Below are 18,553 nucleotides of genomic sequence, written 5' to 3'. Positions count from 1 at the left end.
GTTTCATGTGCACAAAATAATATATATTCTATTCTTTTTGGATGGACTGTTCTCTATATATCTGTTCTTTCCTTTTGGTCCATGTGTCATTCAAAGACATTGTTTCCTTATTTATTTTGTGTCTGAATGATCTGTTCATTAATGTAAGTAGCATGTTAAAGTCTCCTACTATTATTGTATTGCCATCAATGTTTCTCTTTGTATCTGTTAATATTTGTTTCATGTATTTAAGTGTTCCACTTTTGTGTGTATAGATATTTCCGATTAGTATATTCTCTTGTTGGGTTGATCCCTTTATCATTATGTGATACCTTTCTTTGTCTCTTGTTATAGTCCTTGTCTTAAAGTCTATTTTATCTGATAGAAGTATTGCTACCCCAGCTTCTTTTTTTGTTTTCTGCTTTAATTTGTCTGGTGAATATTTTATCATTACTTCACTTTCAGTCTATTTGCATCTTTAGGCTTGAGATGAGTCTCATGTAAGCAGCATATAGATGTTTGTTTGTTTGTTTGTTTGTTTTTAATACATTCTGCTAGAGAAGAAAAGAAAAATAGGCAGGTTAGAGACCCATCAAATTAACAAATTGCTTCCCTAATGTCACTCTAAATAATGTTTTCAGGATCCATCCTCCCAGGCTTGGCATCTATTCAGACATCCATTCTGATGTTCCTAAAACACTAAATAGCTAGAAGACTAGTTTAAATATTAATAAGCTCTCTACCCACACCTACTGTAATTAGTTCCATTTTTTCATCCTCTAATATGCTTTGCCTTGATCAAATCTGCCCAAATTCATAGATTCTTCCTCCCAAATTGTTGTCTGGGTATTTATTCTACAATATGGAGGCTCCTCAAAACGTTAAAGATAGAGCTACTCTATGACCCAGAAATTGCACTACTAGGTATTTATTCAAAGGTTACACATAGAGTGATTTGAAGGAACACATGCACCCCAATTTTTGTAGCAGCGAAGTCCACAATAGCCAATAGCCAATATATGGAAAGAACTCAGATGTCCATTGATAGATAAAAAGATACCACACACACACACACACACACACACACACACACACAGAGAGAGAGAGAGAATGGAATAATACTGAGCCATCAAAAAGAAAACTTGCCATTTGCAAATGTGGACAGAACTACAGGGTATTATTGTAAGTGAAATAAGTCAGTCAAAGACTTATGTTACATGAATCCATTTTATTCTTGCTTAAGTCCCACAGATATTTGGGATAAATTTGCCCCTTATTTCCAGCTCATGTGGTCCTTTGAGGGTTACTGAAATAACTGAAAGGAGACAAAGACAAATTGGATTAATAAAATCATGGGAGGATAATTGACTTCATATTTCCAGAATATGTGGAGAATAAGATTGCACATTTATCACTTAGCTCCAAAGTACACATTGTGAATAGGCCAATATGGTAAGGAAATCTTACCTCCCATTACCAAAATTCTTCCTTTAAGAGCCCTAGAAATGAGGAATTTTATTGGAGAGAAGTCAGCATGCCACCACATTTGCTTTTAATTTAAAGGAAAGGTTCCTGGGAGATGTTCCTTTAATAAATAACTCCTGGTGATTTTTTGATCTTTTAATATTCATTCACCCATTAATTCGTTATCCATTTCTTATGCATTCATTAATTTAACAACTATTTGCTGAGTGCCTATTATGTGGCTGGAAATGGGGTAGACCTCTTGCCATTTGGGTGTTCCACCAAGCATCACAGCAGATCACCTGAATATCTAATTATAAAGTCTTTCAACAAACACCAGAAGAAGATGAAAAGCATTCTAAGACAATATGTGAGCTCAGATAATTGGGGAGAGTAGGGCAGAGAGTATGGTCAGAAGTAGGTCAGAGAGAGTAGGTCACCTTCATCATGCTCAGCTCACCACTTATGAGCGTGCAAGCAACGTAACCTCCTGATGCTCCTTTGAGTATACGGTGAGGACAGTAACAGTACTACACAAAAAACTACACAAAACAATATTTGTACAGCTCTACTAAGTGTTTCTACATAAGGTGAGACTGCTTATGTCATCACTATTATTAAATATTACGTTAAAAGGGAGATAAAGGCTGAAAGAAGGCTATATGATTGCTTGATCCTAGAGAAACACAGGACAGAAAGGAGAATTAGGGTTTTTGGCTGCAGGCCCCTGCCACATGACAGTAAAATCACTAGGAACTCCTCCATTCAGCCTTGACACAAGAACTTCATGTTTAGGTGATATGTGCATTCTCAAGACACATTTTAAGTGTTTTAAGAAATGTTCTTGTTAACATCATACTTTTATGTTTATCATTAATTTAAATAATTTTATTTTTATTTTTTTAATTTAAATAATTTTAAAAATTAGAACAGTTTTAAATTTAGAGAGAAGTTGCAAAGATAGTACAGAGTTTTTACATTATACTGTGTATTTGTCAGAACTAGTGAGCCAATGCTGATATATTATGATTACCTAGGCTCCATGTTTTATTTGGATTTATTTTATTACATTAGATTTCAGCAGTTTTTCCTTAATGAATCAGTTTATCCAAGTTATCTATTTATGTTTTATTGTCTTGCTAGTTCTTGATTTATTGTCCTTATGCTCTTTATGTTCCCAAGAAGCTTTTTGTAATTGTCCCCAAAACAAACAAGGCACCTTGCGAGATTCTTTTCCTTAGAGAAAATGGTGAAATCTATAATGTAAGCAGTAACAGTGCAGTCTGCTTCCTCTCTTAAGTGAAGAACTCTTTTCTGTCCCTATCAGTCTCTTCCTCTTTCTTCAGGTATGTAGCTTCTCATCTGCAAGTTCTCTCTTGTCCTGACTCTGATACAAGTGTTATCATGGGAATCTGGAGGGTTAAGGCTGTGCATGGGGATAGCAGACCTAGGGTAATCCACATGATTCACTGTGCTGTGGTAGCACTCTGAACCTTGGCTTCAGGTCTAAAGATTATGCTTGCTTCTGTTGCCCACTTACTGCCCCAGTGTTGTGCCATTGTTTGCGCCTTTGAACTGTTAGCAGCTTCCTCATATCCCTGTGCCTCTGAAGATGTTGTTTCCTTTGCTGGAATTATGGACCTTCTCCTTGCCTTCAGTACTCAGATTAAGAGTCTTACCTTCTTGGAAGTTGTCTCTGATCCTATCCTTGTAGAGTTTTATTAATTGGTCCTCATATGAATTCTCATAACATGGTGTGCTTATCTTTAATGAGCACAACACTCACCATATCTATTGCAATTTCCTTCTCACTAATTGGGCTCCCCCATTATTGGATGGCCTTTGTATCTGGAGGATCTGGCACAGTGCCCAGCCAAGAATAACTGCTTTAGCAATCTTTCTTTCTTTCTTTCTTTCTTTCTTTCTTTCTTTCTTTCTTTCTTTCTTTCTTTCTTTCCTTCTTTCTTTCTTTCTTCTTTCTTTCTTTCTTTTCTTTCTTTCTTTTTCTTTTCCAAATTGTGAAGTAATTAACACATAACAATGTGTAAGTTCAAGGTGTAAAAGATGTTAAATTGGCACTTATGTATTGCACCGTGATTACCACCATAACTTTGGCTAACACTTCTATCATATCATGGAATTATCATTTCTTTTTTTGTGGTGAGAACATTTAAGATCTAGTCAGTTAGCAGTTTTGAAGTAATCATTGACTAAAATCACTAGGCTATGCGTTAGGTCCTCAGAACTTAATCATCTCCTGGTTGCAGGTTTGCACCCCTTCACAACACCTCCTGAGTTTCCCCACCCATCTCCCTTAATAACCACCATTCTACTCTCTGTTTCTACAAGTTCAGCTTCTTTAGATTCCACATATTAATGAAATCACACATTTGTCTTTCTCTGACTAAATGTGTTTTTGAATAAAAGAAAGAAGGAAATGAAAAAAGGAACTTAGGAAAGAGGAAAGGAAGGGAGGGAGGAAGGAAAGAACAGAAAGCTAATGAAGAGAGAGAAAGAGGCACTGACAGTTTTTCATCTCAAAAAGAATTTGAGTGGAGAATTCAGGAAAAACCACACTTTCACAGTTGGCCATTCCTTGTCTAGGCAGCCCCTTTATTTTTAACCTAGAGAGTCAAACAATAACTATTGCGAACAACAATAAAAGGCACTTCTGTGATGCAACATGATAATCCTTTTTGCCTAAATGGGATGAATGCTATTTGAGTTACTGTATTTATCATTGTGGTTGTGTCACTGAAACACAAAGAACTTTAGGCTTGACCTGAAAGTTCATGATGTATTTCAGTAACAAATGTTATAGTAACTCACAGAGGGTTTTTATTTTTTGTGTATATATGTATATTTTTTATTGGAGTTTGATTTGCCAACATATAGTGTAACATCCATTGCTTATCCCATCAAATGTCCCCCTCAGTGCCCATCACCCAGTCACCCGATCCCCCCGCCCACCCCTCCTTCCACTACACCTTGTTCATTTCCCAAAGTAGGAGTCTCTCATGCTTTGTCACCTTCTCTAATTTTACCATCCATTTTCTCTCCTTTCCCCTATAATCCCTTTCACTATTTTTTATATTCTCTGTATGAGTGAGACCATCTGATGATTGTCCTTCTCCAATTGACTTACTAAACTTAGCACCATACCCTCCAGTTCCATCCACGTCAAAGTAAATGGTGAGTATTCATCCTTTCTGATGGCTGAGTAATATTCCACTGTATACATAGACCACATCTTCATTATCCAGTCATCAGTGGATGGACACCGAGGCTCCTTCCACAGTGTGGCTATTGTGGACATTGCTGCTATAAACATCGGGGTGCAGGGGTCCCGGTATTTCACTGCATCTGTATCTTTGGGGTAAAGCCTCAGCAGTGCAATTGCTGGGTCATAGGACAGATCTATTTTTAACTCTTTGAGGAACCTCCACACAGTTTTCCAGAGTGGCTGCACCAGGTCACATTCCCACCAACAGTGCAAGAGGGTTCCTCCTCCTCCACATCCTCTCCAACATTTGTGGTTTCCTGCCTTGTTAATTTTCCCCATTCTCACTGGTGTGAGGTGGGATCTCATTGTGGTTTTGATTTGTATTTCCCTGATGGTAAGTGATGTGGAGCATTTTCTTTTGTGCTTGTTGGCCATGTGTATGTCTTCTTCGGTGAGATTTCTGTTTATGTCTTTTTGCCTATTTCATGATTGGATTGTTTGTTTCTTGGGTGTTGAGTTTGATCAGTTCTTTATAGATCTTGGATACTAGCCCATTATCTGATATATTGCTTACAAATATCTTCTCCTATTTTGTAGGTTGTCTTTTAGTACAAAGCTGTGATCAACAAGACAGTGTGGTACTAGCACAAAAACAGACACACAGATCAATGGAACAGAATACAGAACCCAGGGATCCCTGGGTGGCGCAGCGGTTTAGCGCCTGCCTTTGGCCCGGGGCGCGATCCTGGAGGCCCGGGATCGAATCCCACATCGGGCTCCCGGTGCATGGAGCCTGCTTCTCCCTCTGCCTGTGTCTCTGCCTCTCTCTCTCTCTGTGTGACTATCATAAAAAAAAAAAAAAAGAATACAGAACCCAGAAATGGGCCCTCAACTCTATGATCAAATAATATTTGACAAAGTGGGAAAGAGTATCCACTGGAAAAAGGACAGTCTCTTCAATAACTGGTTTCAGGAAAATTGGACAGCCACATGCAGAAGAATGAAACTAGACCATTCTCTTACACCAGACACAAAGATACATTCAAAATGGATGAAAGATCTAAATGTGATACAAGAATCTATCAAAATCCTAGAGAAGAACACAGGGAACTCCCTTTTTGAACTTGGCCACAGCAACTTCTTGCAAGATACATCTATGAAGGCAAGGGAAACGAAAGGAAAAATGAATTATTGGGACTTACTCAGGATAAAAAGCTTCTGCACAGCAAAAGAAACAGTCAACAAAACTAAAAGGTCACAGAGGTTTAATCCTTGATTCTTCTCAAGCCCTCTTAAGCTAAATCCTTAGAAATTCATTCAGTAGGTAATAGGACAAGGCAGTATGTTTACTGTGCCACTAATTTAAAACATTTTCTTGTGTACTTGAGTTTCAGCAATTAAAAATGAAATTTTAAAAGAAAAACAGATTAATAGTTTTATAAACTTAGTATTCTTGGGCTAGTGGTCCAATATAGTGATACTGAGCATCAACTACCTTCCTTTATACCAACTTTGAGTAAATAATGTAAAGCTCTAAAAATGGCCTGCATATTTTTAACTAGTAATTTACCAAGTAGCCTTCAATAAAGTTTTAAAAGGGGTTACCTAGTGGGAATTATACTTGCACTTTCTTTGTTTCACAATCCTCTCCAGATCGCTACCTAATCACCTAGCTAGCCATTCCCTCGGGCTGGGATGATGCATACACATTGCTGACAGTTTCTCTTGGCATCAGGAATATAGAAATAGAGCCTTGCAATCCAGATCAGAAGCCAAGGCATAGCTATAAGGTCATAGAATCCTGATAAAGAGAGAGAGAGAGAGAGACAGAGAGAGAGAACAAGTAATGTAGGACCCCTTCTCAGGCTCCAGGTGTAATCTTTCTGTGAAATGCGACACACGCATAAGAGAAGCATCACTATACAGATTTTGGTCTTTTAGTGTGAATATCTAACTAGAGATCCCAGTTCCATCCCAGAAAGCTTTATTAATCCAGGAAGATCTCCAGTTGCCCAAATCCATGTCGTGGGACCACACTCCAGAAGATGGCCAGAGTAAGTTTCCCATCTGTAATGATCAGTTAACGACCAGGGAGACAGGTGAGGGCAACTTTCATTGATTCAAATCATATTCAGGGATAAAAATGGAATGTTTAAAGTCTTCATCCACTTAACAACATCTGTTCTAATAATTATAAGTAATTTAGGAAATAGTTTACTGTAGTTTAAAGTGTGTATCACTATTATTTCCATTGGAATTTAGTTCTAGCTTTACACGAACAGTGCAGCCTAGGTAATTCAGTTTCCTCTGTGCACTACTTTCACCAGTGGTTAGGTGAGTGGAAGGAAGTCAGGTGATCACGAAGGAATTTTCATTTATATAAGGGTAGGATTTTGTATAAGTTATGGCCCAGTCTAAAGAGGATTTGAGAACGTCTCTTCAAGATATTTCTCTAAATAAATGGCTTTGTGACAGGTATCGGGTTTGATCTATCTTTTTATGTTCACAGCACAATACCAGATGCAGAGAATGTGCTCCACAAATATTTACAGTTGTGGGCAGCCCGGGGAGCTCAGCGGTTTAATTCCACCTTTAGCCCAGGCCGTGATCCTGGGGTCCCGTGATCAGGTCCCACGTAGGGCTCCCAGCAGGGATCCTGCTTCTCCTTCTGCCTGTGTCTCTGCCTCTCTCTCTCTCTCTCTCTCTCTCTCTCTCTCTCTCTCTCTCTCTGTCTCTCATGAATACATAAATAAAATCTTTAAAAATATATTTATCAGTTGAAAGAATAAATAAATATTGGTGCTGTGTGAAATGTAGAAGATGATAGAGATGGTACCTTAAATAGTCTGTGTTGTGTTACATCTATACATGTGCAGAATTTTTCAAGACTTTACCTACTCAATGTATTATTCCTTATCTCTTAGTTCCATAAATAGCAAGTTATTTCTTCAGTTGTGGACAATCAGAGGAACAGGATAAATTGGGACTTTAAGTGTTTCTATAGGTAAAAGTTCAAAGGATTGACAGGTAATAAAATGATGTCAAGTAACCAGAGACATGAAAACGTGTACACGTGTCATAATGTCTCTGTGAGGAATATTGATGTCAAGGATGCTATGGCACAAAGAGTTTTCCGTGGGATGCAACTTCCTGTTAGGAAAGAGATCCAGAGTATTTGCTCTCCTCTCCTTGCATGTTGTTCACAGAGGAAACTAAGACTGAATCTGTTTCCCTGAGGATTTCAGGGAGTTTCAGTCTTGCTATTTGTTTTATTTGAAATAATTTAGTGGGGCTTATGGAGTCAAATAAGGGAGCAATCTTATTTCTTTAACACCAGTATCACTAGTATATGTTCTTTGGTGTTATCCGAGAGACCGAATTTGACCTAAAGAACCTGGACAGACCTGTGGAAATGATCCATCCCATACAGGCCCTGGCCCACAGTGTTCAGACGTTTGATAGTGATGCTTCTGAAGTTCTTTCACTGAAATGATTATGACTTAGATTGACTGGTAACTTGTTGCTTTTATGTCCATTAATTAATTTGATCATTACATGGGGGCATTATTCTTTCCCAGGGGAGGACTCTGAAGTTAACAGAAGTGAGGAAACTTGTGTTAGGATGACACAGCCTGTAAGAGTCAGAGCTGTTGAGTCAGGCCTTATTGTTCTATCTTTAAGTCCTGTGCTCTTTCTCCCAGTGAAGAGAGTAGAAGATCTTGGGTCTTAGACTTGGATTAATTTTAGAGGCTCCCGAAGAGACCCCAGATAAAATTGAGATTGTCACTATTCAGGAAGAATATAGCAACTGCCCAAATGTCTTTGGGTATCCTTGCTTGAACCCCTAAAGTGAGCCATTCAAAAATCTGGACTATATTCTGGTACTACTCTAGCCCAAGAACATACTTGAGAATGTGGGTGTCAGCACTCGATACTTTTTCTAAACATGAAGCACATGGAAATACATATACCTGGAAATTAGGAGATGAACATAGTAAGGATATCGGTGTCCTAGGATGACTCCTTCCCAGGCTTCTTCCTTCTTCCATTCAGCATGTTCTCCAGTCATGAAGATGGGTGATGATAATGATATATTCACTTATAGTGTGACATGTGCATAGTGCTTCACAGGTGATCCTTATACCACTTAAATGGTGTGTACTATTCTTACCCACATTTAACCCTTGAGAAAAGAATGATAGTTAAAGTGTAACAGAAAATCCAATGTGAGTCAATGATGTGGTAAGATAATTAATGGTGAGAAAAACATCCATTAACTGTGTACAAGAGATGCAAAAAGCTTCCTCTACTATATTTAGCATCCCTTAAGTATTTCCATGAGACTGCTCCTGCCCACCGTGCTTACAGTGGCTTACGATATTTATTTATTCTTGCAGAGAACCAGAGCCATCCAACCAGTATCACCTGGGTCAAGTCACTGAGTTTATATTCCTAGGCCTCTCCCAGGATCCTGGAATGCAGCTGATGTTCTTTGCCTTGTTCCTCTTCTTCTACATCGTGATCATGGTGGGAAACCTGCTCATTCTACTTATGGTCTTCTCTGATCCCCGGCTCCACACACCCATGTATTTCTTCCTCAGTAACCCGTCCTTTGTGGACATTGCCTATTCCTCAGCCACAGCACCCAAGATGATTGCAGACTTTGTTTCTGAGAAAAAGACCATTTCCTACTGGGGCTGTGTAACTCAGATGTTTACCTTCCACTTTTTTGGTTGTGCTGAGATTTTTGTCTTGACTGTTATGGCTTTTGACCGTTATGCTGCCATCTGCCAGCCTCTCCGTTATACGACCATCATGAGTGCCAATGCTTGTATCGTGCTGGCATCACTGTCCTGGCTGGGAGTGCTGGGTCATTCCTTTGTTCAGACCCTCCTGACCTTTCAGCTGCCTTTCTGCCATAATCAGGTCATTGACCACTACCTCTGTGATGTCCACCCAGTCCTAAAACTTGCCTGTGCTGATACAACCCTGGTAAATATGTTGGTGATTGTCAACAGTGGTCTCATTGCTCTAGGGTGCTTCCTCATTCTTCTGGCCTCCTACACTGTCATTCTCTTTAGTCTTCGCAAGAGGTCTTCAGAGAGCCGGCGCAAGGCTCTTTCTACCTGCGGGTCTCATTTCACTGTAGTAATGTTCTTCTTTGTCCCTTGTTTCTTTATTTACCTCCGACCATCCACCACTTTCCCCCTGGATAAGGCTGTGTCTGTGTTCTATACTACCATCACCCCAATGCTGAACCCGCTCATCTATACTCTGAGGAATGAGGATGTAAAGAATGCCATGAAACAGATATGGAGTCACATGGTCTCCTTGAAGGAAAAGTAGGAGGGATAGCTCATCAGAATTGCAAAATCATAGAGTGAGCTGATACCTTTAGTGTGGTCTGAAACTTATTAATGATTTTAAGAAATAGTTCCTAAAATTTAGCTATCTTGTACTTTTCACTTAACAGGCAATAACGTGAGTCTATTTTCATTTTATTTTTTGAGGTGGACTAAACATAGACCTTTCCATACTGTCAAGATCTAATCTTTTCTCACTTTTAGAGTAGGAGAGTAAACACGTCCACCCAGTGTCTCATTTAATTGCTTTAGATCCCTTCAATTCAAATTATGCTTTCTTAAGCTATAATGAATGATTTAGAATGAGGTTATAAGAGAAATATATCTCTGAGGAATCAGACCATTTATGTTAAAAACAGAAGTGTAACTCCCCAGAAACTGCCTCCTTGTCTCCCTGCCATCCTCTCTTTCTTCTTTCTCTTCCTCTCTTGTCCTTTCCCTCTTTTCTTCTTTTTTCCCATTTTTCTTTCCTAGTCTTTCCCCAAAAATATCACATAATATGGTAGGGCATATGGATTCATAAAGAGGTAATGGAGATACAGAATAACAAATACAGAAATGATTACATAGAAATTTACACTATATACAATTAAGATGTTAGTGTAAATTCACAAACTGTCCAAAGAATGTTTTTTGTACAATAGGGAAAAAGGGAACATTTTATATATTTGGTGTGGAGCAATTTTTTAATGAACATATTGGGAAAATGGAATACTTTCTATTCTCCCAGTAGTATATTATTTTTGCTGAAAGTTATCCTTATTTATTTTTGCAACACACGGAATAGATTCATTAAAGAAACTAAAATGAATTCACATTTGAACTAAGCCAAGGAGATGTTCTTGTATTATACATTTTTGGTTAAACTTTATTTTCAATTTTTAAAAAGGACTAAATGGATTCTCTTTTCCATTTGGTCTTAGGTCAGAGAATAACTGAGTAGCCTCGGTACCTCAGAAAAGGCAATATCATTTTGAGAAAATGTTTTATTTATTTATTTATTTATTTATTTATTTATTTACTTACTTACTTACTTACTTATTATTTATTTATTTATTTATTTATTCATTTATTATTCATGAGAGACACAGAGAAAGAGCCAGAGACACAGCCAGAGGGAGAGGCAGGCTCCCTGTGGGGATCCTAATGTGGGACTCGATTCCAGGACCCCAAGAACATGACTGAGCCACCCAGGTACCCCTTGAGGAAATTTTAGATCTTGTTGTATGACTCATATCTTTCAATAATTCTGTCCTTATTATTTTCATCCGACATTTATTTTTTGTGTGCCTTAATCATATCTCCATATAGTTCATAAAATAGTATCTAACACTTATTATTTTTTTTCTGTTTTCTTTCTGTTAGTGGATTTTATGTCTTTATTACAATTTATTAAGGATATAAATAATGTATCTTCTTTTCCACTCCTTGTATATGGTCCGTAGCTGGAGGCACAATAGATATTCTTAACAGAGTCTGCTCATTCTTACCCCAATGTCTATTGTTCTTTTTTCCTTAGTAGCAGAGACATGACATTATTCATGGTGACCCCACTGAAATATTACATTTACCAGTTTCTGTTTTTCACTGGGAGTGGATACTATAATGTTGACAGTAGCTGCTGAGGGAGACTTTTGAAAACTGTTTAAAATGGTTTCTCTGCATTCAGGCCTTCCATACATGATCTCTACTGATATTTTGTTGGATTTCCTTATTATTTTCATATTACCTTTCTTTGGCAAAAAGGGATCATTCTATCCTTTTTATTAATACCTATTTAAAAAAATAAGTACACTGGACTTGTAATTAAATTTGTGGGCTCCATTAGTTTTCCCTCTTCCCCCTAAGGTCTAAATAAGACAATAAAAACAAAGGGGGAACAAGTTTAGATTCACAGTAACAAAGACAAGAAGACAGAAGTTAGATTCTGCAGATAAAAGATTCCAACAAGTATTTGAAAAGAGAAGACAAAGGTGTAATCACTGATTTGTCTACTAGAAAAGGCTAATACTAGAGTAGATTCTGAAGAGAAATAGACAGATTTATCTCCCAGAATCCTTGACGTGTTTGAGATGCCAGGACACCACATAAGGAAGATGGTGGGGTTTAGGACTAGTAATAGGAAGATGAAGAGGAAGGAATTGTTCAGTCTCCCATCTTCTCTAATCTCCCCTCACTCCCAGGTGCTCACACAGGCATACTCTTCACAAAGAAAATACTGACATCTTTGCATTAAGAAATTAAATTATATTAAAGAAAAGTCTTTCATGTTCTGCCTTTGGAGATCACAAATAGAAAGGCTGCCTCTCTGCAAGAACCCTGACCAGAAGCCTACTGATTAGTAAGCCCTGGTCTATCGATCCAGATCTTTTGGGCAAGGTTTTGGTGCTGAACTCTTTAATACACATAAGACAGTTAAAATAAAAAGTGAGACTTTAGGAAGGCCAAAGGGGATTTGGTGGAATCCTAGATAAAGCAGAAAAAATCTCACTTTGAAAACCACTGATATCTCCGTATTGACCAGAGAGAATATTTGCAATCCTGAAATGAGAACATGATACTTAAAAAACCAATAAAAAGTGTTTTGGAAACTAAATAAAAAGAGTAATAAGTAAAATTAAGTCAAATCAATAGAGGGCAATCCTGAGATGAGAACATGATATTTTTAGAAAAATAAAATAATTATTTTGGGGAACTAAATAAAAGAAAGAATAATGAATAAAATCAAGACAAATCAATAGAGGGTTGAAAGAGTCAAAAAATCTTCAGGAAAGCAGAATTTTTTAAAAATGAAGAAATGAAAAATAGGAAAAAGTATGAAAAATCAAGTCAAGAGTTAAAACATTCAACTCATATTTGTTCCAGGAGAACAGAGAAGACAGAGGGGAGAATTTAAAAGACACAATGAAAAGAAAACCTATAGCAAGGTTAAAATCTCCAGATACAAAAGGTGTACTGAGTGCCCACTCTGGTGATGAGAAAACAATAACTAAGGCACATTATTATGCAATTTTATCACCCTAGAGATTGAGAAGATTATAAAATATTTGAGGGAGACAGAAAAAAATACAGGTCACAGAAAGTATACAAAATCCAAATGCATTAGAGTATTCAATAACAACACTGGGCCCTTCTATACAGTAGAAAAATTATTTTCGGCCTAGAATTCTTTTTCTTTATTTTTAAAAAGATTTTATTTATTTATTCATGAGAGACATACAGAGAGAGAGACAGAGGCAGAGGGAGAAGCAGGCTCCCCACAGGGAGCCCAATGTGGGACTGGACCCCAAGACTCCAGGATATCCTCCTGAGCCAAAGGTAGACACTCAAACACTAAGCCACCCAGGCATCCCTTGACCTAGAATTCTATACAGAATAAAACCATCAATCAGGTGTGAAAGTAGAATAAAACCTTTGAGTTATACTAGGGTTTATAAAATTTACTTTGTAAGTACCCTTTCTTTGAAAATATGAGTGGCTGTATACCAGTGAAAGCAAAAGGAGGCTCAAGAAATCAGTGTAGGAGTGGCCCCAAACCCTTTTGAGAGCTGTGCAGTAGGCATAAGGGGAGATAGAAATGGATGAAAGCAGAAGGATAGAAGCCCCTGGAAGAGAGGCTTCAGAAAACAGAAACAAGAGTGGGAATTTATGTTACCTAAGATGATGATGGAGCATTTTCCATTGACATTCAAAGACATTGTTTCCTTATTTGCTTTGTGTCTGAATGATCTGTCCATTTTTTATATGTATATTTTTTATTGGAGTTCGATTTGCCAACATATAGTATAACACCCAGTGCTCATCCTGTCCAGTGCCCCCCTCAGTGCCCGTCACCCAGTCACCCTGTCCCCCCCCCCACCTCCCCTTCCACTACCCGTTGTTCCTTTCCCAGAGTTAGGAGTCTCTCATGCTTTGTCTCCCTCTCTGATTTTTTCCACTCAGTTCCCCTCCTTTCCCCTATAATCCCTTTCACTATTTCTTATATTCCCCGTATGAGTCAGACCATGTAATGTTTGTCCTTCTCTGATTGACTTACTTCACTCAGCATTAATGTAAGTAGAGTGCTAAAGTCTCCTACAATTATTGTATTGCCATCAGTTTCTCTCCTTATATATATTAATATTTATTTTATGTATTTAAGTGTCCCACTGTTGTGTGCATAGATATTTCTGATTATTATATCTTTTTGTTAGGTTGATCCCTTTATCATTGTTTAATATCTTTCTTTGTCTCTTGTTACAGTCTTTGCTTTAAAGTCTATTTTATCTGATGTAAGTATTGCTACCCCAGCTTTTTTTTTTCCACTTTTGTTTGGATGGCAAATATTTTTCATCACTTCACTTTCAGTCTTTTTGCATCTTCAGGCCAGAGATGAGTCTCTTGTATGCAGCATATAGATGGGTCTTGTTTTGTTTTGTTGCTGTTGTTTTTTAAATACATTCCACCAGACAATGAAAGAGAAATAGGCAGGTTAGAGACCTATCAAATTCCAAATTGCTTCCTGAATGTCACTCTAAAAAATGTTTTCAGGATCTATCACCCCGGGCTGGCATTCCACATCTATTCTGAGTTCCTAAAACACTAAATGGCTAGAAGACTAGTTTAAATATTAATAAGCTCTCTCCCCATACCTACTGCAATTAGTTCCTTTTCTTCATCCTCCAATATGCTTTGGCTTGATTAAATCTTCCCAAATTCCCATATTGTTGTCTGGGTATTCTATAATATTATTGATGAGAAGACTTAAGATGAAAGGAAGAGAAACAAATAATAGCCATTTAGACAAATTTGATTATAATTGTGCATTGTTAGTAAATGAAGAGATTATATTCAGGTAAGTTTATTTTTAGCCTTGACCTGTTAATATATTTTATAAGCATATCTATTTTATTGTCCACAGATCCCTGAAACTTTTAAAGACATTTTAAAATTTTTATTGAGATGTAATTGACATATAACATTATGTTAGATTCTCGTGTACAAAATAATGATTCAATATTTATACATGTTGCAACATGATCTCCACAATAGGTCCAGTTAACATCCATCACCATCACCACACATAAATAACCAGAATTTTTTTCCTGGACAGAAATCAAATAACTTTTTCACCCCTGGGGCGAGGATGGTGTTCAATATGTCAGAAAATCAATTGTTGGGTGAAGCATTAGATGTATAGTTGAATGGGATGATCTAGAAGTTTCTTTCCATTCTTAAGACTCTATGACCAGATGATATGTAAATTTGTTATTTGCTAAAGATAGTTCAACAGTGATTATGCAGCATTTTGCAAATGCTATCCTGAGTGTGGCCATAATGCCTACAAGGAAGAAAATCCAAAACTCATCCATAGAGATTCTTTTACAAAATTGACTTGCCTATCATTCATCTTCTTTTTTGTTTTGTTTTTAAAGATTTTATTTATTTATTCATGATAGACACTAAGAGAGAGACAGAGACACAGGCAGAGGGAGAAGCAGGCTCCCTGAGGGGGGCCTGATGCAGGATTTGATCCCAGGACCCCAGGATCACTCCCTGAGCTGAAGGCAGATGCTCAAAAACTGAGCCATCCAGGCTTCCCAAGATCCATCATTCATCTTCTAAATTAGAATCTCTAGGGACAGGGTTCAGGGCAAGTATAACTTGCAAAAAGTTTCTATTGATTTTGATATATACTCCCAGTTGAGAATCAGTGATGAATAGCAATACTTGAAGTGGAGAGATTAATTAGGAATTTGAGGAAGACAGAGAATATATTATCTGTGAAAGGCCAACCTACATAGTAAAATAACAAATGTGTATGATCTTAGATATAATATACTCAGTAAACTATAGGTATTGTACAATAAACTATTGAAAGTAGAAATCCAATATCAAGTTCTAGTTCCTTCTCATGAAATACGTGCCTGTTAAAATATCAAAATCATCTGTTTTATTCTGGGATGTATTTTTTTAAAAAATGTTTTTACAATGTGCTGACTATACTAGTGATTTTCTGCATGCCCATAAGGACATTCTTTTGTATGAGTGACTCATCATTTGCATGTGCATTTGCTCATAACTTATGTTAAGATGGTCTTTGTCAGTCGTATTGCTAAGAAAGCCTGCTTTTCTTCAATACACTAACATTTCTGCTTCATAATTCTGGAATGTCTATATTATTGGTGTACTCCATACTCTATCAGTCTCTAATCTGAGTGTATATTGTTTTGACTAGTTAACCCTGTTCTAATGCCTGTGTTTTCAGCTACATTCTAGAAATTGGGAAATTTTCTTTTGGACAGAAAATTGACTTCTACATTAAGGCCTGTACTGAGAACAAGTTCCCTGTGGACAAAACCCTGAAAGAGCATAATGATGAAGATATTTGAGTGTTCACTTTTTGTTAGGCTCCCTGAGAAGCAGATTAATTCACTTCATCCTTACCCCAGCACTACAAAGAAAGTTCTATTATTGCTATCTCTTTAAATATGAGGCAATGGAGGCATACATGAAGTCATGCAGGTAGATGGAGCCGGGATTTGAATTTAATCTGTCTGGTTCTTATCATTACCACATGCTGTCTGTTGACTACAACATTAATTCTAATTATCTGCTAACAAGTAAATTAAGTAAGCTTCTGTGCTGAATGTTTTTGAGCTTCCTGATCCACCTTTGATTTTAGCTGTATAGATAGTGGGAAGTCCCTTGCGAACTCAGAATCAGTCTGATGGCATCCCTTCCATCTCAGACCATGCCCAAGTGTTGTTTTGCTTTCTTCCCAGGGCCTTTTCTGAAGTCACAGCTGCTGACTTGACATACCAGCTAATGGATTTTTGGAAACATAAGGAGTTAACATGCAACCATGGTTAGTTGATAAATGCCTTAGCTTTGTGCCATTCAGATAGACAATTCTCAGATGTTCTAGTAGAATCAATTCCTCATTGATTCCTGTAGGTTCTTCTCATTCCTCATTCCTGCTCCTTGAAACTACTTCCCAATATACGACCTACACCCAAGTCTTTGGCTCAGCTCTTCTTTTGGGACAACCCCATATAAGTCATTCCTCTTTAATTGTGTTGGAAACAAGTTGTAAACCACCGATTAATAAAAGGATTTATTATCTGACAGTTAAATTCACTCCCTTTCCCAGCGGAGAGATTAGTATTTCAAATTATTCATTTAATTCCCTAACTAAAGCATATATATTTGAGCGATGTAAAATATTAAGATCAGAATAGATGAAAAGCAAGCTTTATATTTAAAATGGGAGGAGTGATTGATTGTGAAAGATGTGTAAATAAGACTATATGAAGCTTCTACTACATAATGAGTTTTTAGGCACAGGAGATTTAGGAAAATGTGCATATGTAAGTTGAAGATCTGGAAATTGAATTTGTGCATACAACAAAACTAAATCAAACCAAAGCAAAACTAATCACAGGGTATTTAGGTGCATAAATGGAATAAATGTAACCTACTCTATGTCCCCAGAAAATCTGAGGAGATCTGTTGTAAAAGGGCTTTGCCAAAAGTAATGGGAATGACTTTTATGGGGGAGTCTGAGATTTTTTTGGATTATGATAGGAACATGAAAGCACAGAATTCATCAATATTCATATTCAACTAACATTTATTGCATGCTTTCTATGTACTAAGAATTGTTTTACAACTTTTATATCCATTATCTCATTAAAACCACACACTAATTGCTCTCTGGGGTAGGAATTACCATCCTAATTTTAGCTGAAATTAAGTGACTTGCCAAATTCACATGGTTGATTAATGGAAGAATTCAGTCCCTATCCTGATATTTTCTTCTTAAGATTACATTTATTTATTGGAGAGAGAGAGAGAGAGAGAGAGAGAGAGAGAACAAGTAGGCAGAGTGACAGGCAGAGGAAGAGGAGAAGCAGGCTCCTTGCTGAGCAGAGAGCCTGAGGCAGGGCTCCATCCTAGGACCCTGGGATCATGACCTGAGCTGAAGGCAGATGCTTAACCAACTGAACCAACCAGGTGCCCCCTTATCTAGATCTTTTGATTAAAGGCTCATATCCTTACAAAGATATCAAAATATGATTGACAAAGAAATCTGGCTAAAAGTTGAGCAGAAATACAGGGCTTTCCCTCTCCCCACCACAGAACACATATGTCTAGTATTGCATTGACTAGTTTTCCCTAATGCTAACTTCTACCAGCACAAAACCTCATGCAAAATTAAGTCTTTCTTTGTGTATTTGTGACAACTTGTACATATATTTTATGTACAAGTATTTTATGTACAATAAGACACTTATTGCATTTTATAATGATTATTTTCTTACCTGCCCTCCTCCCCTACTAGATTACTTGAGGGAAGAGATTATGTCTGAATTATCTTCATAATTATCTTCATAATCCAGTACCAAGCGAAGTGTGTAAAATGAAGGAGGCTTTCCATGGCTATTTTTCAAATGAATGGCTACACAAATGAGTCAAAGTAAAAAGAGTGGCCATTTCACCCATGTCACACCAAACTAGGTTATTCCACACTTCTGCTGTGGAA

At 37.3% G+C, this 18,553-nt stretch overlaps 1 protein-coding gene across 1 annotated transcript; it reads left to right on the top strand.

The window, feature by feature from the left end:
- The first annotated feature begins 9,142 nt into the window (after positions 1-9,142).
- OR4H12B (olfactory receptor family 4 subfamily H member 12B) lies at positions 9,143-10,012 on the top strand. The gene has a single exon (NM_001388554.1). The coding sequence runs from the start codon at positions 9,143-9,145 to the stop codon at positions 10,010-10,012; it is 870 nt and encodes a 289-aa protein (NP_001375483.1).

The sequence above is a fragment of the Canis lupus genome, chromosome 15 (genome assembly GCF_011100685.1).
Source record: "Canis lupus familiaris isolate Mischka breed German Shepherd chromosome 15, alternate assembly UU_Cfam_GSD_1.0, whole genome shotgun sequence".
Lineage (NCBI taxonomy): Eukaryota > Metazoa > Chordata > Mammalia > Carnivora > Canidae > Canis > Canis lupus.
Note: the sequence above shows the minus strand (reverse complement) of the source record. Positions and strands in the feature narration are given on the sequence as shown.